This window comes from Megalobrama amblycephala, linkage group LG21 (genome assembly GCF_018812025.1).
Source record: "Megalobrama amblycephala isolate DHTTF-2021 linkage group LG21, ASM1881202v1, whole genome shotgun sequence".
Lineage (NCBI taxonomy): Eukaryota > Metazoa > Chordata > Actinopteri > Cypriniformes > Xenocyprididae > Megalobrama > Megalobrama amblycephala.
In genome coordinates this window covers 19218509-19241167 of record NC_063064.1, presented here as the reverse complement: position 1 = coordinate 19241167, position 22659 = coordinate 19218509, and the positions used below count along the sequence as shown (strand labels likewise).

At 37.3% G+C, this 22659-nt stretch overlaps 1 protein-coding gene across 4 annotated transcripts in view; it reads left to right on the top strand.

Annotated features, from left to right (window-relative positions):
• Positions 1–22659, top strand: part of igsf21a (immunoglobin superfamily, member 21a) — a 268267-nt gene that overhangs the window by 57825 nt on the left and 187783 nt on the right. Inside the window, exon 1 of one of the 4 annotated variants that reach the window (XM_048173323.1) lies at positions 9129–9256. The exons of the other annotated variants lie outside the window; for them this stretch is intronic. Within the exon in view, the coding sequence (XP_048029280.1) occupies positions 9226–9256 (31 nt within the window). The 5' untranslated portion in view covers positions 9129–9225. Of the gene's footprint in view, positions 1–9128; positions 9257–22659 lie in introns of those variants that run through there. 4 annotated transcript variants of the gene reach the window in all.

Sequence of the window (22659 nt, the reverse complement as noted above, 5' to 3'; positions counted from 1 at the left end):
TTTTCATTCTGTTTTCATAAATTAACATTACAAAGTAATTTTAATAGGAGTAAGGGGGTGTTTCTTCAACCTTGAGCACTTTTATCTCTTGGGTTGGTTTTACCTTTTTTTTATTATTTTTTTTTATACCTTTATATTATATGAAGGTCACATTAAAGATTGTCTTGGAAACTTTTTACCATGAATTTTTGCTATTTATATTTCTCATTTTACCCTTGTCCCAGACCCAGCTTTTAACTTTTAAAGAATAAAAAATACAACATAAAAATATAATTTTTCATTTCCAATCATTTCCACCACAACCATCCTTTTTTTTTTTTTTTTTAAATGGTAAGTTAGTGTAATTGGTTACCAAGTAGACAACAGTATCAATAAATTGAGATATGATAATATGTGTGATGTGTGAAGAAAACAAATACAAGGCGAAAATGTATTATTGTGCGCAATTTACACTCAAGCTGTAATTGTCAAATTATGCATAAAGTCTGTATAGTTTCATATTTTATAAAAAAAAAAAAAAATCCAATTATTCCTATACATGTATATGCACTTTTGGAGATGGAATTAAACTGAGAGTTAGAAACACACTTCCAATAAAATGCCCATGGTTGAACAAAAAAGCATATCACTGAGAACGAGGCTTTTTGATGTATTCTTGAAAGTATATTCTAGAGCAGGGGTGGGCAGACTCGGTCCTGGAGGGCCGCTGTCCCTGCAGAGTTTTGCTCCAACCCTAATCAAACACACCTGAGCCAGCTAATCGAGGTCTTCAGGATTGCAGGGATTCTGCAGGGACAGCGGCCCTCCAGGACCAAGTTTGCCCAGCCTTGTTCTAGAGCATTAACAGATTTCATAACCTTAACTCAAAGAATGACAGATTTGATTCTGTTTGCTATGAGAAGAGACACATTAATTAATTTCCTAGTCACTAATTGCCATAAGCCAATGAACTAATGTGTCATGCATTTAGTTAATTGATTTAATTTACTTACTGTAATTAATAGTCACTGACTCTGCTGTTCTCTTGTAAATTGACAGTGAGTAATATATTGGAAAGCATGGCATCATAGCCAAATTTTGAATAATGGTATCTGTGCCTTGCTCACCGTTTACAGTATGAGAAACCATTTTAAATAGATGCTGGGCTTAGCAAGTGAAAGAGGAGGAATGCTACCGTAAAAAATGATATTGGATATATTATTATCATCAGATTGCTCCATCAATCAGGCCCAAAAAAGCCTCTTGTGATTGTTCTCTTCATATGTACTGACCGGGCTGCCTTGAACTCCAGCGAATTTTTACTTTAAAATGAAATCTCATTGAATCTTATGATAATGCTTTATTCTTGCAGCCAAATCTTGCTCAGTCAAGGGCATTTGAGTTGCAACCTCACGGTTCTCGCAGGGAAGAGAAGAAAGATTCATCTTCACAGCATCCAATATGGTTCCAGGCTGAGCTGATTAGCCGTTTAATAAAATGTCTAGATGAGTTTAGCACTGATGTGCGCTCGTATGCGGCACGGCTGAAGATATTGGACTTGCCCTCCCACCGCGTCCTTTTCAAAAGAACAGTTACAGCGGGCTCCTTTGAGATGGGCACTTCCTCCTGTCGCCCTCGTCAGGAGCAGAGGAATCTTATTAGAGATGCATTTTGTTAAAAAGACTGTCGCCTCGGCTTTTCTTCTCACGCTCTTTTTCTGCGTGCAGAGAAAACGATATGGAAATTGATTTTTGCTTCTCATTGCATCCAACATATTAATATTGTGCATGGCAAATGTTCCCCTTGCAAAAGCCAAATTTCCGACTGAAGCGCACCTGATCAATAATTTTCACACAGTGCAATGTGAACTCAAGGCCTGTGAAAGTGCGGAGACGCATACCAAGCAGAGCCTCGAAGGTGGTATGAAATAAAGGGTAGCTGTGGCCAGCGGAGCCTGCTTTCACTTACCATAGAAAAACCGTCATTTACATGCATATGAAAAGGTGCATAAAATGTGGCCTTTTGAACGTTGTGAGGGGGAGGATAACAGGTCATTTCTTCACTGTGTGTGTCTGCCTATTCAATTTAAAATGTAATTTTGTATTTTATTTTAAAGCGTACTTTTTCTAAACATAAGAATTAAGCTGACAAAGAGCACACTACACTAAATGTAACCACTAAACCTAGAAAACTATTTATGTGAACTTAAAATGTAGTAATGAACGGCAACATTTACTAAATATTCTTCTAATAACAGATGACATCAAAATGCAGCGACTTAAACAGGTCATCCGAATGAACAGATTCGTTTGAATGAATAAATTGATTCCTTTAAGTGAAACGTCTGAACTGATTCATTTAAATCAATTGGACGGAAAGGAAAAACTTCTCCGTTTTAACCATATCATTGCCGTGTAAACGTACCCTCAATGAACCAAACGAACGGATTCATTTCTTTCTGCACATTCTAAGCAAGCATACATTTATTATTTCAAAATTAACTTTTGTGAATTGAAATAAATATTCCATAAATATATTTCATAAAAAAAAAAAAAAAATGACGATGTGGTTTATTTAGCTGTTTTCCTCATTGCATATTTAATACAACAAAACTTTGTTGCATTTTGATAGCTTAATACCAATGATATTCCAGACTTTAAGCATCCTAAATAAATGTCTGTTGGTATTTTTTTTGTGATAAATGGTGTCTTTTGTTGGCGATTTCATTTGTACTTTGTATTTTGTCGTAGTTCCTAATATATAGGTTTACTGTTAGTTACCATCCAGCTGCTTTCTTAAGTATATTTACTTAAGTTTTAATTTACTGACATTTGTCAGAGCATTGTCCACAGACTCTGACAAGTTAATGTATTTTTTTTATGACCCTGGATGTAGCTTTATCTCTTTACACTGTTACTCAGAAAGTAGCTTGTTACTGCAGCTATTATTTTGAAAACCGATGAACTACTGTCACGCTACTGAAGACGGTAGTTAAGTTAGCTGTTAACACCGCTTCTTTTAGTTAGTTACATTGCTGTCTCCCTGTCTTTGTCCATCAACCTGTGTCCATATGGCATGGAGTCTATTCCATGCTGAACATTAATGGTCTATAGCTTTCTATGGCCCTACATTGGTGCAAGCTCCTCATTAAATGATGTGAATGGCATATCTGTCAGGCCTCATGTGCTTTTTGGCTGTTGAGGGAAAAGATGTGCTACCTTTGGCACCCAGTACGGGCTCACCAAGGCATCCATTTTGAGGTGCAAAGAAATAAAAACAGTTTTCTGAGTGCCAGGTCACCCTCTCAGGATGCGAGCACCTCTGCTAACGCTTGTCAGTCCTGTTTGGAGATGTCAACAGCTGTGTACCAGCCTGTACGGCTCACCTTTACTTTTTCTCCTCCAATGCCAGACCGTGTTTAGCATGACAGAGTGATTGGCAGACGAATATTTATGTGTGCTTTCAAACCCTTGACATCTAAACAACATGAATCTAATGGTGCAAGTGCAAAGTTATTTCCTAGGGAAATGGAGGAAGGGGGTTCTTCATTCCTCTGATTTGGCAAGTGAACATACCCATAAAATCAGATCGTTAATCAATTCCCGTGCCAAATTGAAGCCGTTTAAGAGATGTTGTGTCGTTGTGGCTTCCCTGCTGTTTTTCATTACATATCCCTCTCGGCACCTGGTTATAAAAACTGAACGTTGATGATTAGATGTGGCTTTATTTTCGAAATGCATTTATGCACAGTCCTTGCTAACCTTTGTATGTCTGTTTTTCATCATTGTTCTGCATTACCACGCTTTGTCTAGCTAGTAGAGATGCGATGATGTGGGAGTTTGAACCGCACCATGACCCAAATAACTCATATTCTGTTGATTTCTCCATTTTTAAAATGATAGTTCAACTAAAAATATAAATGTCATGTCATTCCAAACCCATATGACCTTCTTGCTTCTATGGAAAACAAAAGGTGAATATTATTTTTTAATATAATATTGTATAAGATAAAAAAAAAATATATGTATATATTTGGGTTTGGAACAATATGAAGTAGAGCTACATGATTCTGGCTAAATTGAGAATCATGGTATTTGGTTTAAAATACAAATTACGATTCTGCCATGATTATAAATAGACAACTATACAAAATAACATGTAATTTACTAGAGGTTCTGACAATGCTACAGTCTAGCCTATTTTAAAAAAATATTTATATTAATTATTTCAAAAAAATATTTTAATGTTTTGAATGAATGATTCAATGACTAGCACATGAAAAGTTCAACTTGAAGCAGCGGTGTATGGGGCCGTTCACACAGAACGCGTTTTTCTATTCCAATGCGCTTCTATTTTCTATGTAAACACGCGCTTGACAGACGTGCATGACCGTTACGCTCACGTCTCGCGTCTTTTGCAGCGCCTCACACGAGCGCTGCGTTTTTAAGACGCTGTGTCAAGTTAAAAGAATTTCAATTTTTACATGCAGCGCCGCTCATCAATGTCAGTTCCAAAACAGTGGACCAATCAGAAGAACTTGGAGGCGGGGCAAGCGTTGCAAGTTGGCATGACAACTGTTTTATATAATGGCAACATGGCGGAGGAGGCGCTCATTATTATCTTATTTTCTTTTTTTCCATGTCAAAACTTGTATCTGTAAATTCTGCAGTTTGCCTATTTCTATTATTTCCGTTATTTTTAGACGCAAAGACGCGTTCTGTGTGAACGGCCCCCTATGACATCAAAGTACAGCGAGAGCAATTAAAGGGGGTACGGCTCGGTATGCTTTCGAATTGCTCTCACGATAATTTGGTGTCATATATCACTTGGTCTGTGCAGCCCCGCTTCAAGACGAACACTCCTAAAGACTTCATTTGTTTCATTACTGGATGAATCAGCGTTTTTGAACAAATCTCTTGAATGGATGATTCAATGACAACTACATTTTTTAACAGTCACTTGTTGCCACCTACTGGTGTAATGATCTAATTGATAGAATCTTTATTTGAAGCATCAATTTACTTTCAAAAGGTCATCTACTCTATTTTTCAATACTGTAGACATCAGTGTTTATATCCAAACTATAAAGTTTTATCCCATTACGTCTGTGATAATTTGAGTTATTGTAAGACAGAAAAAATGATCCTCTGTGGTTCAAAAGACTGTTTATAAAGCTGTTTCATACCTATACATATTAATAGACTTGAATTGTCATTTAGGAATAAGATCACATAAGTGTTTGAATCAAGGTCGCAATCTTTTAACGATTAATCGTGAAGCTCTAATATGAAGGTGAGTGAAGAATTTAGATGTTTGAAAAGTAACCTTATAATGCATTCTGAGATTTATTATATACTTCATGAGCTGATTTAAAAAAAAAAAAAAAAATTCTTACCAAAACATCCTGGACCTCATTGTACTCTGAACTATTATATCATGATCGGATTCATCTGTCCACTTCTAAATAAGCATTGAGGACACCGTAACACATTTCTTTTATTTAAAATGAATGATATGTGAAATTACGCAGATTTCAAGCCATGAATTTGTTAATAGCATGTGTGCAAGTGCAAAATAAAAAAAAAAATAAAAAAAATATTAAAAGTAATATAATAATGAGTGTGTGGTAACCTTTAGAATGGTATTCAATGTGATATGAATACAAAATGGAGGGACCATTATGAAAAAGAACATGGCATTCCATTCTACATACTTTTTATACAAGAGGTTATGAATATATTTCTCAGTGTGCCTCTGTAATTATTGAACATTTGGAGCAGTTTTTTTTTCTTAGTCTCCTGAATGTCTTACTAATTACTTTGCTGGATTCAACAATGTACTTTTTATCTGCTCTCACAGAAAGAAAAGCTGAGGGGTCACAACCGCTCTCATTTACAATCAGTTTGTGTGAAGTTTGAGCTACAAAATATACATCCCCCCCACCCCTCCAAAATTGATTTTTTTTTTAAATTTCATGCCTTTTTGGTGTCTGTATATTTAACCATATATGTGACCAGTCACGGAAAGTAGGGACACAAGTCGGTTTTGGGGCATTTTGAGTTATTCACAGATTCTGAAAGTGCAGTCTCCAAGCTTTCCAACGATGTGTGACACATGGAAATCTGATAATATTTGGAGAAGTTGTGGCCATTTGAAGGTAGGCAATCAAGAAAGCTCTATAGGGAGAAAAACGCCTCTAAAGTTGCAGTTCTCGCCTGTTCTCACCTGCTGGGAGTGACAATAGGGCTCATTTACATCTCATTTAGATAAGCCATACCCCCTGTAAAGCTGCATGGACCGCATACTATTAATAATAAAGGTTAATGTGCATTGTAAATGTCAGTAATTTATCTTTTTTGACTTTTATAAAAATGATTTAGAGGCTGAAATATGTGACTTTTTTGTCAAAACTCTATTTGAACTTGTGCATTGTAGATAACATGTTGCAAGACACTCCTTTAAAATCTGCCCATCATTTTTAATGTTATTATTTTAATGTTTATGTAAAGAAAAAGTACACATTGATGCTAATTTTATTTTTTATTTGCTGGTTTTCCACATAAAACTTGGTGAATTGACTTTTTGAACAGGATTCTGTGATAACCGTGATCATTTTGGTCACTATAATCATGAAATGAAATGTTCTCACCTGAGAAGCCTGTTAAAGAAGAATAGGCAATCCAGGAAATAACTGGACTAACAGAGAGGCCAGAGATCGCTAACTATGGCTATTCAAAACACTTTTCAAGTCAATAAATACACGATTGAGACGATGAATGCATGCATTGACTCAGAATTTGCGTCTGAATAGCGCTGGCTCCGTGGGCGTGGCCGCATTAGCAGATAATGAGCTGAATCACGGACTTCTGACATGGCTCTCTTTTCATACAGATTACATAAACACAGAAGGTTTGTTTTCGATTTGACTTACACATTTTAACACTTGACATTTCAACGTTTTTTCAGACATATGCTAAGTATAATTTTTTTATGATTAGTATTCACTAAGTTACAGTTCATTTTCTGAGAACTATCAGATTGGACTTCGTTCAGAGGGAGACGAGAGATCACGCATAATGTTAGTTTTCTTTATTTTTCAAAAAGCACAACATTTTGTTTTTACTCTGAGTGTACACAAATAAAAGAAGACATTCTATAGTTTCAATTGATATATTACTTATGTCTCTATGACAAAAAATGACGGAGTATTTTAAGTCTGTTTTGCTGCAATGTGAAAAAAATCCTGCAAAATGCGCCGGCGCGTTACCCGACTCCAGAGAGGTAATGTCTTATTATGCCGCTTTCATCGTCGCTCAAATCGTCTTCAGAATCAGTGAGCGCTTGTTCATAAGCATCCGGCTTGTCGAAGAAGTACTTCAAAACATTCATTGAATTTTGATATCAGCTAGAGCCGGCCAGAGCGCTGCATAGTAAGTAGCCACGCTTCCCAGTATGGAAATACACACAGACAATGACACGCCCCTACTGCGTGCTAGAGTCTCCGAAAAACAAGCCGATTTCAACCTCAAAATGTACGCTTTTAAATATACCAATACTGCTATCTCAAACACGGAAAGGCTTCTTCATGATCTCAACTAACAGATTCTGCAAAAAAACGAAAATCACCAATTTTGAAAAAAAATGCTTCTTTCTCATTTTGCTCGAGAGTTGTGCTGCCGACTTGTGTCCCTGGTTTCCGTGACGGGTCACATATATTTAACAATATATAATATTTTATATATGCACCCTTTTTCAATGAAAATTGAGGTTAGCTGTTTTTTGATGTACTTGTAATATCTTAGTTTTATATTGGACATGTATTTCACTACAAGTTATAAGATAATTCATTATTTTTATTTGAACAAAACCATTTTCAATATATTTCACAGTTTAATTCAAGGTAGGGTAGGCAATTTTCGGAGAGGCTAACAATAGTGAGCTAGCTTTGAGAGCATAAGATCCCACCCTCCCTTCAGAGCCACGCCTCCTCCAAAACACATGAACGCATTCAGAGCAAACAAAAGGGTCACGAGAGAGAGCTTTAAACGACTTCATGTCTCAAAGCACATATTACAATAATAATGAACATAAACGACTTAAAGAGCACTGACCTGTGCCACCTGACTGCTGCAGATTCATTTCGGCGTTGATAGTGTTGCCATTGAAATGCATAAAATCAAGCCCCAAACGTCTGAGTATAATGTCACAGGTTTCCATCTCTTCCAAATTGCGGTAGTCATGGCGTGAACGCAGCATAAGCTTGTTGCTTTGCTTCAGGAGAAACTGTAAAATGTGGCAGCTGTTTTGGTTGCAGTGCTCGGAGACTGGCGTCTGTCTACCTCTGCATAGCGTGAAACGCGCTGATGATGTGTGATGTTTGCATGAGCAGTGTGTGCGGAGGTATAAAAATACATACGTTGACAGGCAGGTAGGACATTATTGCTTTCGGATCAAATGCAATGATTGGACGAACATTTTATGACCCTACGCCTTCCACAGACGATTATACACATTTAGACTACTTAACTTAGTGATTCAGAATCAGGATGTAAAGAGACTTTCAAACAGAAAAACAAAAATGTTTCTGTAACATATTGCCTACCCTGCCTTTAATGTATTTTCCTGTTAATTCTCATACACCGCAGTTTTATGGACTCTGATTAACAGGTGCAGTAATGTAAAAAAATATACCAAAAATACAAAATAACATTTTAAATAAAGAGCAGAGACCTCAGTTCCCATATGGAGTTTTGTGATTAGCAATAATTCTGTCTGTGGGGCCACAAACATAACTCAGCAAAATCCAAGATACCACCTGGTTATGTATGTTTATGAAAGATTTGTGCATTCCCAGCTGTTTATTAGAAGACGTTTGCTTCAGTAGCAAGCTTTTGCTCAATTCTCAAAATTATTTTTTAGCTTTTAGCTATGCGGATTCATTTTTATTTGTATGTGTTTGACATCTAATGATAATCTGATAAAAAGCATCTATAAAGCAGTATGATTTACATACTCAGTCTTTGTAGGATTATTGGTATTCATTAGCCTAGTTTAAAATGGACTATTGAACTGAAGTATGAACGGGTATCAAGCTTTGAACAATCCAGCATGCCATATGTAATATACGTAACTATTCATAATTAATGTCCTTCTCCACTCAGACTCCCTCTGGTTCTGCGGTTTAGCTCCACTGGCTAAAAGGTCAACCTCAGCAAATTAGTCTTGTCATTCCAGGAGACCACCTGCATGCTTCAAATAGGAACATTTCAAACCACAGGTATAGTGTCACTTTGAGTTATCGCCAGTTGCAGAGTAGCTCGGGGTCTTTGGCACAAGGCTCAGCGGTCACAGCAGAACAGAGGAAGCTAGGAACACTGAAGGAAGGTTGTCAAAAACTTCTCCTGAGAGAGCCAGAGAACGGATCTGCATCTAACCCCCCGTGTCCTTTCCTGTGAGTCCCACTTGTATTACCCATCAGCATTTGAGTCATTACCTGCTCTTGACCTGGCGGAGATAGACACTGAATGGGCTTCCGTGGTAATGGTTATGTGAATAATTAGTTTAATCACAGAATTACGGGCTCATGGGGCTTTGTCAGCCCTTGGGGACTCGCATCAAGGATCCCACTCAAGTGCAGTGAAACACAGAAGCTTCAGCACTCGACAGAAGTCTACAGAGCTGCTTTTATGTCGATCCATTCATCTTGCACAAAACAGAGGCTAACGCAAGCTTTTTTGTCGTACTCATTAGAGGTGCACTTACGAGCTAATGAGGGAAGAGGAGGGATGGCGTTCTTGGCATGGAGATGCACAGCGGTCACCCCATTTAAACTTGAAGAAGAGCTTGTTTTGTATGTTTGTATTCGGCTGCACAGTGTAGATCTTCTTCCATGGGGTTAGTTAAATCTTGTGTGTGTGTGTGTGGTTTCTTTCTTTCTCCTGTCCCAGTTTATTATGCAGAGACGCGAGTAAGCTATCCGTAGGTTGCTTTCCGTGAAAAGAGTAAACACTGTGGCTCTGTGGTGCTGTCAAGTCATTACTAGTTTGTTAGTGCAACAACATGATATAGCAACATTCATGCAACCAGTAGCATGGGTTTGAGGGTGGGATTATCTGTATATAAACAATAGCTGATGGAAGAAGAAAAATCACATAGACATTCATTAAAGGAGAGACTCAAGCAATATGTGGAACCAGAATATAAGACTGGGATTCACCCAGAAATTAAAATTCTATCATTATTTACTCACCCTCATTCAAATCCAAACCCAAAAGACTTTCGTTTCATCTTCAGAACACAAATTAAGATATTTTTAATGAAATCTGAGAGATTTGGAATGACAAGTAAGGGTGAGTAAATGATGACAGAAACTTTCCCTTTAAGAAAACCATCCTACTGCATAGCAACACACTAGCAACCACCAGAATACCCTAACACATGCATAGAATTGCACTGGAAACCCACCAAGAACACCTAGTGTAGTTCTTCAGAAAATTCTAGCTCTTTTTGCATTTGCTGTCACTAGTGCAGGGGTAGGGAAGTTCACTCGTAGAGAACCGCTGCAGAGTTTAGCTCCAACCCTAATCAAACACATCTGAACAAACTAATCAATGTCTTCAAGATTACTAGGGGGCTGTTTACACGACACCGTTTATTAACTAAAAACTGAAAACTTTTTATGCGTTTTGGCTATTAAAACAATACCGTTATCATCTCTGTGTAAACTACAAAAATGTGAATTTGTGAAAATGGTGACGCATGCACATGCATATTACGTGTTTAGTTTATAGGAATGCACGTTTGGCGCGAGTGCTCTGTAAAAGAATGCGTAAGTGCGCAGGTGCATAGTCTTTCTTTACAAAGTGACATCGCCAACTACTGGCCTGGCATGCATAATACAGTTTACAGGTTTTAGGCATTTTTGCTGATCTGTGTGAATGGGGATCATTGTGACAGCGTTGTTATCTGTACAAAGAAAATAAATTCTGTTTTGTTGTTTAAATGTACCCTAAGGCTATAGGCAGGTGAGGTTTTTTTTTTTTTCAGGGTTGGAGCCAACATCTGCAGGACAGCAGCTTTCTAGGACCGAACTTGCCTACCCCTGTGCTAGTGATTAATATAAATTGCACACAGCAGCTTAGAATCTGTTTAAATGTTCTTGTTGTTTTTATGGTTAATTTCTTTTCTGTAGTGTTAGGATGCACACTCTCTTGTGTATAAGTGATGTCAGCAGTAAAGGTCGAGTTAAATGGACTCGGCGATTACGACTCAAGTGACAGCACTTGGGTACAGACAGATTTCTCAGTCACCTTGCTTGTCAAAAAAAGTGACGGCTTTAAAACCTTGCTGCGTCCTATAACCACAAATGAATGTTGAGAAATGCAATGTCAAAACCATCTCTTTGCCTTTCACTCTCTGTGCGTACACCGACCAACAATCCCGGTGTCATTTTCCCCTTCAGCCAGGCAGAAAGCTACCACGGTTCACCTGTAGGTCATACATCTATATACAGTGTTTACCTTTTGGAAATGCAGTGAATGACAGCTAAATGTGGCCTTAAAGTGTCGTCATTCAGGGAATGCATATCGCTTCAATGACAGTGTTTATTGCATCTGTCTCTATGACAGTGACTGACATTGATTTCTTCCCCCCTGTGTTTCTGATGTATGTAAAACCTTTTAGTTTGTTTAACTCAATATCAAACAGGTACAGCCGGTTATTCAGACCACTGGTTGATCTGGCTGGCTTTGTTTGTCTTTGCTAAAGGTTTTTGTCTAGCTTCCTATGCATGCTATAGTGTATTCTCAGATGCATCAGTAGTCAGGGCAAACCGTTGCCCCTTCAGTGTTTAATAGCATCACACTCACAACACAGAGTTAAGGCTCAAATTGCACCCTATTAAAAACCAGTGAGGCATTGCTCAGATGTTTCAGGCTGCTGTTTGGCAGCTCAAAGAATAATTTGACATGCATCAAGAGTCACAATCTAATATTTGGGGAACAAAATTAGAGTAAACCTTAAAAGGGGGTATTTTTAACAGTGAGATCAGAAGCCATTGTATACTGCATGTTTACATACACAGGCTACGTCAGTATTGAGAAGTTAAGCCCAAAGTACACTTTGGTTTTTACGCATATGCTAGGGTAAACATACAAGTACCATCATTAGCTTAGTACACATTCTGCACAAGTACAGCCCGATTTTTCTAACCGTGTATATGTTGTATGCTGAACGTTGATTTTTTTTTTTTTTTTTTTTTTGTCCACAAGGTGGTAACACTGGCCCGGGCCATTGTTTCAGTCAGAAAATAAACAGAGAAGATAAAACGAACATGCAGCAGATGCCCTAATTGACAAGCAATTGTGTGAGAGGGAGAGAAACAGGCACTGAACAAAGACAAAACTTTCTAGTGCGCACGTCAACTGCCTATGTTTGCACATGCTATGAAATGGAGTATACTTTGATAGGCAATGCGTTGAGCTGTATGCATAACTGAAGAATACTTTAGGCTTAACTCACTAAAAGTAGTGCTACTAACTTAAAGGGACAGTTCATCCAAAAAATGAAAATTCTGTCATCATTTACTCCCCCTCAAGTTGTTCCAAACCTGTATAAATTTCTTTGTTCTGCTGTACACAGGAAGATATTTGGAAGAATGTTAGTAATCAAGCAGATCTCGCCTCCCATTGACTACCATAGTAGGAAAAAAATACTATGGTAGTCAATGGGGGGAGATATATGCTTGGCACAAACTAGGCTACAATAATATGTGAGGAACATGTATGTACATGTTTGTGTTTTTGAAGGAATAACATTTATATGTGGTTATTGAAAAAACAAAAAACTTAAGTCACTGAAATAAGGCCAAAAAAAGTATAGTAAATCTGTGTTTACAATACTTTAGGGTATTGGAGGTTGTAAACTAGAGTTTTTGCTTCAAAATTATGTAAAAATTATGCTGCCTACTCCTTCATATAAAACAATATATTGATTTAGTTTTTGTAAGACACTTTTTGCCAAGAAACACAGTATGCGTGGAGGCGTGAATCACCACTGAATAATGGGCCATTCTCACCCGAGAAGACAAAAGAATTGCATAGTAATGAGCTGAAATGACTTGCATATTAATGAGGCATTTCAGTCAGGTAGGCTGTGAAAAAAACCTTCTGTGATGTCTCAAGCTCATCATGATATATGAAACATACAGAAAAATATTATTACAATATAAAGTAATGGTTTTATATTATACTTTAAAATATAATGTATTTCTGTGATGCAAAGAGTCTGAATGTAGGCTTTTAGTTTAAAAGCATGCACATTTGGAGAAATATTGGATTCTCATATGCTTATGTCAATTTTCTATACAGAGGAGTTATATTTATTTAATATTCATTGTCATTACTATGAGCGCTGGTGTTTTCAATTCATACTTGAAGTCGGAGGGCGCTCTCTGTGCATTTTTAGTCCACAAATTCATCTAAAAGAAGAAGAGGCTATTCCATGAATGGAGTTTCCAATTCATACTGCAGCCGGAGGGCGCTAAAGAAACAAAAACTCATCTAAAATTCATCTATAGAAGAAAAGAAAACAGGAACTAACTGCATGTCTTCTAGAGCTCCCTAACCATGACTTTTACATCCAGATAAACACTTTTCAAGACAATAAATACACGATTGAGACGATGAATGCATGTATTGCCTCTGAATTTGCGTCTGAATAGCGCTGGCTCCGTGGGTGTGGCCGCATTAGCAGATAATGAGCTGAATCACGGACGTCTGACATGGCTCTCTTTTCATACAGATTACATAAACACAGAAGGTTTGTTTTCGATTTGACTTACATGATTTAAAACCTGACATCTTAACGTTTTTTAGACATAAGTTTAATTTTTCTGTGATTAGTATTCACTAAGTTACAGTTCATTTTCTGAGAACTATCAGATTGGACTTCGTTCAAAGGGAGAGGAGAAATCACGCATCATGTTAGTTTTCTTTATTTTACAAAAAGCACAACATTTTGTTTTTACTCTGAGTGTATACAAATAAAATAAGATATTCTATAGTTTCAATTGATATATTACTTATGTCTCTATGACAAAAAATGACGGAGTATTTTAAGTCTGTTTTGCTGCAATGTGAAAAAAAACCTGCAAAACGCGCCGGCGCGTTTTCAGACCTCAGAGTGTTAAGGACTCTCATACAGGTCTGACAACCAGGGTTGCCAGGTTTACGTGAGAAAACCAGGCCAATTGGTATTGAAAACCCAACCAATCACGGCCCCCTGAGTTTCTCAGAGAAAAATTGCAAAGAGTTTGAAGTTATCATCATCTACAGTGCACAATATCATCCAAAGTTTCAGAGAATCTGGAGCAATCTCTGTGCGTAAGAGTCAAGGCCGGAAAACCATACTGGATGCCCGTGATCTTCGGGCCCTTAGACGGCACTGCATCACATACAGGAATGCTACTGTAATGGAAATGACAACATGGGCTCAGGAATACTTCCAGAAAACACTGTCGGTGAACACAATCCACCGTGCCATTCGCCGTTGCAGGCTAAAACTCTATAGGTCAAAAAAAGAAGCCATATCTAAACATGATCCAGAAGCGCAGGCATTTTCTCTGGGCCAAGGCTCATTTAAAATGGACTGCGGCAAAGTGGAAAACTGTTCTGTGGTCAGACGAATCAAAATTTGAAGTTCTTTTTGGAAAACTGGGACGCCATGTCATCCGGACTAAAGAGGACAAGGATAGGCCAAGTTGTTATCAGCGCTCAGTTCAGAAGCCTGCATCTCTGATGGTATGGGGTTGCATGAGTGCGTGTGGCATGGGCAGCTTACATATCTGGAAAGGCACCATCAATGCTGAAAGGTATATCCAAGTTCTAGAACAACATATGCTCCCATCCAGACGTCTTTCAGGGAAGACCTTGCATTCTCCAACATGACAATGCCAGACCACATACTGCATCAATTACAACATCATGGCTGCGTAGAAGAAGGATCTGGGTACTGAAATGGCAGATCTTTCACCCATAGAAAACATTTGGCGCATCATAAAAAGGAAGATGTGACAAAGAAGACCTAAGACAGTTGAGCAACTAGAAGCCTGTATTAGACAAGAATGGGACAACATTCCTATTCTTAAACTTGAGCAACTTGTCTCCTCAGTCTCCAGACGTTTGCAGACTGTTATAAAAAGAAGAGGGGATGCCACACAGTGGTAAACATGGCCTTGTCCCAACTTTTTTGAGATGTGTTGATGCCATGAAATTTAAAATCAATTTATTTTTCCCTTAAAATGATACATTTTCTGAGTTTAAACATTTGATATGTCATCTATGTTGTATTCTAATAAACGTTGTATTACATTGTAATAAAATATTGAAATTTGAAATTTCCACATCATTGCATTCTGTTTTTATTCACAATTTGTATAGTGTCCCAACTTTTTAGGAATCGGGTTTGTAAAAGAAGCTCAGTTCCATTGGAAAACCATGGACTTGGCAACACTGCTGACAACTGTATTCTGTTTTGAACATGGCCTTAGTCTGTTTAAACCCTGCCGCTGTATCACAATCACCTGTAAGCTCTCATTCAGATCCTCCATCCAATCAACAACCAATATATAGAATATGGTCCCACCCTACTTTTTTTTTTTTTTTTTTGATAATTTTTTCACATGTGTATGTTAAAATATAGAAGAAAAATCTCTCGGTACTTCCATTTCATCACGACTTAAAATGCTAACTGTCTGTCACTGTTATTATTATTATTATTATTATTATTATATTATTATTAATTTAAGTACTATTTATTATTTTACATGCATTTGGCAGTTGTTTTTTATTTTTATCCAAAGTAACTTGCATTGAATTCAAGCTAAATACATTTTATCAGTTAATGCATTCCTTGGGAATTGAACCTATAATCTTTTTCGGTTTGAGCTAAAATAATGCTACCTGAACAAGTTAGCTTGAATGTAGTTGAACTACTCTACATACACATAAGCTTGTAGCTTGGGAAGCTAGCTGTAGCTTTCCCAGTTCTCTTCAGGAAAATGTGAGTGAATGGGTGGCTTAAAATAAAAACAAAACCATCTGAGAGACAAAGAACTTTACTGAAGATGGAAGGCTGGGTGAAATGCCTGGGGGTTGGTTTGATGTAGTCCCAGTGCATTCCTCCTCAAGAACTTGACTAACTGTGGTTTGCCAAATGACAACTGAGAATGACAGTCAATTGGTGTGCCAAATAATGGTCTTTCTACACTACCATACAGGAATGTGTCTCCATCGGCCCCAGCCAGGCATGGACTTGAAATGAAGAGACAAAATGATGTATTGATTTATCCATTCTCTTTAGAAGCATTGTGCGTGTGTGCATGGCCACGTCTGGGTCTGTGTTTGATTGTGAGTGTGTGAGAGAGAAAGAGGGTGAAATTGCTTATTGAATGATGGAGATAATCTCCCATTGTAGTGTCAAGATTGTCTGTAACGCAGATTTAGGATATGTAGAATACCTAGAATTTCCTAGCTGCTGTTCTTAGCAATTCCGACTGGACATTTTTCACTTTGCCGTAGCCGCTAGTTAGACAAGCAGGACTCCATCAACCTTGCAGCAGTTCCCCATGATTAGATAACTGCTGCTTCACTGCAGTTCCTCAACTAGTCATGTGAACCCCCCCCCCCCACCCCCTAAAATTCATTCCCCAGAGCAGCAGTGGTTGGATGTACGTGCGTGTTGAATGGCGGGGGAATTTGCTCTCCCTGAGCAGATGTACACACCTGATTGCTTCAGACTCCCATGACAGTAGCCCAGAGCCCCGGTGAGATGGGTGACCTTGTAGAGACATGCAGGCAAACCATGGCTGCCTCCTGTGTTACCTTATTTAGGAAGCTTTTGACACAGCTCGCCAGAGACAAACGAGCATCCTCTACGTCTCTGTGGCTGGGTCACATCGTGACCTACGGAGCACTCCACGTGTTCCCCACTGCAATACCTCATTGATCTCGTGGTCTTTTGGGAGGGGGGCTGGGGGGATCTACTCACTTACTTCAAAAAGGCAAATGTCATGTTATTCAGACTTTCTCATTGCTCTTGACATATTTTTTTTATTATTATTATTATTTTATTTTAGTCTTTCAGTATTTTAGTTTTATTTCATTTAATTTTACTATTTTAATTTTTATATTTATTTATTTGAATTTAAAATATTTTATTTAATATATTTTAAATTTAAATAAATATTTGATTAAATATTAATATTTTCAATTTTTTTTACTTTTTTAATTTATATTTTACTATTTACATTTTATAATATTTTGTTAATTTTTATTTTTTTATTTTTTCATTTATTTTATTATTTTATTTTATTTTATTACATTACATTTCATTTTACGATTTACATTTTTAATAGTTTAATAGTTAACATTATATTTAAATGTTTTTCATTAATTTATTTTATTGTATTTAATTTTATTTTCATTAGCTTTTTCCACTGTCTCTCTGATAATTATTTTTTTGTTGTTGTTTTTTTGCTACTGCACCTTTACCAAATGCCTTCTACAATGAATTACTGAAATGATCAGGGATATTGTTAAAAATAACCTGTTTCTAATGTTGGGATCCTTATAACGGATATTCAGAGCAGTAGGTGCTACTCAAGAAACTCAAGGTTCTCCATATTATCTCACCATAACTTGAATGGTCATGTATCATGGTCTGATATCAGAAAGTTGTGGAATGAGTCTTTTTGTTTTTAGATTATTTTTCCTGATATATCAGAGGACAGGAATTTTTTTTTTTTTTTTTTTTACTTTTGTGGGCCACTTATTAATTGGACGTATTAATTGAAGGGGGCGGGGGGAGGGGGTGGTGTGTGTTTTTGTTTCGTTCTGTGACATAATTTTCTGTGCTTGCTTGGAGTTAAAGACTTGTTTATTGAAAGCATATTTTGTTGCATATGCAAATTCAATTAGTTCTAGACACAGACGAATGCAGACACGCACCCTTGGCATAATGACCCACGCACCAGGCTTTGTTATGCAGCATATCAACAGAACAAACCAGAAAACTGCCACAGCACAGCGGCCACAATATCTAGTGAAGCGTTGAGCCACTTGTATCTCTTTGAAACATGTACTGTAGCTGTCCTCGGCTGAAATCCATTCTCTATACTCGCCACCCACAATTATTGCCTTCTCTAAGGCGTGAAACGAGCTGTCAAAACGTCATATTGTTTTCCATGTTGCTGTAAAGAAAACTTTTAAACTGTTTTTATTGATCAGCTCAGCTGTTTCGCCCAGACGTGTTATTTGCTTATAACGGTATGATGTCGATGGCACGAAGTCAAATCATATTGAGAATGTTCTACCATCTGGTTATAATTTAGAATTAAAAAAAAAAAAAAAAAAGAAAAAAAGAAAATCCTTTCTGTTTGCATTTTGCTTCCCATATTGTTTAAAGTTATCCGCCAACTCTTTATTTTGACTGACAACGTTGTCCTGAGCGAATTGTGAATGCATGCATGTGGAATATTATTGAATATTAAGCAAATAACAGAACATTTTAAGAAGCCTAACCAAGCCTTTGTCCACTATACGGCACTAGTGAGCCTTTAATCCAGTGCAATGTGCTTTAGTTCTTCCAGTAAGTGCTTCTTAAGTGAGAAAATTGTGATTGGATAATGTTTGCTTTGTCCTGGCAGAGATATTGATCACACTTTGATCCCAGGCTGGAAGTGAAACTTAAGATATGCTTAAAAGCGTGAAATAATTACATTTCAAATAAGCGCTCTCTCTTTGCTTTTTAGAATTTCTCCAAGTGCAAAAAAATGTGCTTAGAATCTTTAAGTGGCATATTAATTTTTTAGTAACAACTAAGTCTGTAGTCTTTCACTAATCATTAGAAACATGTTTATTCTCAACATGACCATTCATTTCAGGCCATTTTGTGTTTTATTTAGGCCATTTCCTTTATAAAAAAGTTTGATGATGGTACCAGAAATTATATCAGATGGTAATACCATGGACATGGTAAATACAGGTGCTGGTCATATAATTAGAATATCATCAAAAAGTTGATTTATTTCACTAATTCCATTCAAAAAGTGAAACTTGTATATTATATTCATTCATTACACACAGACTGATATATTTCAGATGTTTATTTCTTTTAATTTTGATGATTATAACTGACAACTAAGGAAAATCCCAAATTCAGTATCTCAGAAAATTAGAATATTGTGAAAAGGTTCAATATTGAAGACACCTGGTGCCACACTCTAATCAGCTAATTAACTCAAAACACTTGCAAAGGCCTTTAAATGGTCTCTCAGTCTAGTTCTGTAGGCTACACAATCATGGGGAAGACTGCTGACTTGACAGTTGTCCAAAAGACGACCATTGACACCTTGCACAAGGAGGGCAAGACACAAAGGTCATTGCAAAAGAGGTTGGCTGTTCACAGAGCTCTGTGTCCAAGCACATTAATAGAGAGGCGAAGGGAAGGAAAGATGTGGTAGAAAAAAAGTGTACAAGCAATAGGGATAACCACACCCTGGAGAGGATTGTGAAACAAAACCCATTCAAAAATGTGGGGGAGATTCACAAAGAGTGGACTGCAGCTGGAGTCAGTGCTTCAAGAACCACTACGCAAAGTCGTATGCAAGACATGAGTTTCAGCTGTCGCATTCCTTGTGTCAAGCCACTCTTGAACAACAGACAGCGTCAGAAGCGTCTCGCCTGGGCTAAAGACAAAAAGGACTGGACTGCTGCTGAGTGGTCCAAAGTTATGTTCTCTGATGAAAGTAAATTTTGCATTTCCTTTGGAAATCAGGGTCCCAGAGTCTGGAGGAAGAGAGGAGAGGCACACAAACCACGTTGCTTGAGGTCCAGTGCAAAGTTTCCACAGTCAGTGATGGTTTGGGGTGCCATGTCATCTGCTGGTGTTGGTCCAATGTGTTTTCTGAGGTCCAAGGTCAATGCAGCCGTATACCAGGAAGTTTTAGAGCACTTCATGCTTCCTGCTGCTGACCAACTTTATGGAGATGCAGATTTCATTTTCCAACAGGACTTGGCACCTGCACACAGTGCCAAAGCTACCAGTACCTGGTTTAAGGACCATGGTATCTCTGTTCTTAATTGGCCAGCAAACTCGCCTGACCTTAATCCCATAGAAAATCTATGGGGTATTGTGAAGAGGAAGATGCGATATGCCAGACCCAACAATGCAGAAGAGCTGATGGCCACTATCAGAGCAACTTGGGCTCTCATAACACCTGAGCAGTGCCACAGACTGATCGACTCCATGCCACGCTGCATTGCTGCAGTAATTCAGGAAAAAGGAGCCCCAACTAAATATTGAGTGCTGTACATGCTCATACTTTTCATGTTCATACTTTTCAGTTGGCCAAGATTTCTAAAAATCCTTTCTTTGTATTGGTCTTAAGTAATATTCTAATTTTCTGAGATACTGAATTTGGGATTTTCCTTAGTTGTCAGTTATAATCATCAAAATTAAAAGAAATATTTGAAATATATCAGTCTGTGTGTGATGAATGAATATAATATACAAGTTTCACTTTTTGAATGGAATTAGTGAAATAAATCAGCTTTTTGATGATATTCTAATTATATGACCAGCACCTGTATATTATGGTACTGAATATTTACCATGTACTTTTTGCTTGGTGGGAGTGCATGAGTTTGATTTGGGTACCCTCAAAAACATTATTTTGTTTATTTGACCTTCTGCCATTTGGCTTGACTTGTTTGATTCAGTACACACATATCTTGAAGTGTCAGCTTCAGAGTTACTGTACCTTCCGCTCAAGACTTCAACATTAATTTAACTTGTTAATCTATTTAAATCCACTATATCTGGAGTAATTAATTCTATTAACACAACCTGTACTCATGCAGATAATTTCTCCCCAGGTGTCCATGGGTTACTTTAATTATAATCATAATTGCACTGATAATTACACTGATTGGCTTTGTGAAACTATCAGTGAACGTTGTGAAGCGAAAAGCGATATGATTAACTTACAGTCAGAGATGGGTCGCACTATTTAAAGGCAGTCGCGCATGGGTGAATTCAGTGCCTGTCAGAACGCTGATGATTCTGTCCTAGCTCAAGTCCACTTGAGTCATTTATTTGCTGCGAGAGTGATCTATGCGTTTGTGCTGAATTACCACCTGGTGAATTACATCCAGAGATGTACGCCATGCTCCAGGGAGATCGTAATCATTTGTGCAATACTGCTGCTATATCATGAAAACATAATATGTAAACAGAGATCTCAAATACATTCTTCAAGTCAATATATTGTTACGATTTTACCATCAGCCAGAGGTGACAGATTTAGATCTGAGATGAGGTAACCGCCATACTTTAGTTGATATGTGAACATGCACTGTAATAAATATTTCACCTGCGTTTGTGCATTAAATTCACAAAATCTCAAGGCTGAGTTTTGACTGAAGAACATTTTCATTTCTTGGCAAGACCAGTGTGAGTAGAACAGAGATAATTGTAGAGCAGAGATAATTGTAGCACTCAGAAAATGTAATAATTGTATTAGTAATAACTTAATGCACAATGCACAATACACTCACTATGGCCATATCCAGTATGTACATGCACAATTAAGTCTTCTACCTTTTTTCTCTAAATAATGGACAGTATCAGTAATGATTGACATGGAACAGTTTTAAGCAGTAAAAATGTACATGCACAAAAACAAATCACAATTTTTCAAGTCAGTTATTTAAAGATGTTTTGTGCTGCTTTAAACCCTTATTCAGTAGCAGTATTACAAAAAAATTGTCATGTATCCTTTTTGCATGAATAAAACAGCCTCTTTTAAGGCCTATAACTATAATGAAAACTATAACGATAACTATATTTGTATCCACACCAACGAACGATAACGGCCTGTTTATTCTAAGCTCATGCACTGCGTTTTCGAAGTGTGTACAGCATGTTTTTGCTGTTCTTATTGCATTTACTTGGCTTTAACCAGCAGATGTCCTAAGCATGTTATGTTTCGCGTGAATAGCTAGTGCAGTCGATCTAATCTAACAGTGAATTTAGCTGACAAAGTCAATATAGTGGAATAAAAACAACACCTAGCCTTTTTCACTGCAACTTCAAAGGAAGCAAGACAACATGTTTGCTAGTTTGGCATAATGATCTCATTAATACTTCTCACCATTTATTCTAAGGGTATGACAGATTTTTTTCCATATATCCATTTTCTTTAAAGTATCCTTGAAAAGGGTGTTTGGATTGTCAAATAGTGGTGGCTTTTTCTGGACCTCGGCGATTAACTTCTCTGCACTGTCGTCTGCCATTTTAAATGTGGGAACCTTTAAAGTAGAACGGATTCTGATTGGCTGTCAGTGTTTTATCCTTTAACAGCTGGGAAAAAAATCTTTCTGAAAGTGATCCCAATGATTTTGTTTCTCTGTATCGTTATCGTTACAACTTTGCTATTCTTTTATATGCAGAAAGATTTTTAGAACTATCTTTATAGTTATCGTACTTGGTGTGATCAGGCCTTTAGACTATCAAAAATGTGAATTCAGTGTATGTTCTGCTAAAATTTGCATATTCAGAATTGCTGCACGATGTGTGTAATATATCGTTTTAGCATCGAAATCGCGATGTGTGTAATAATAC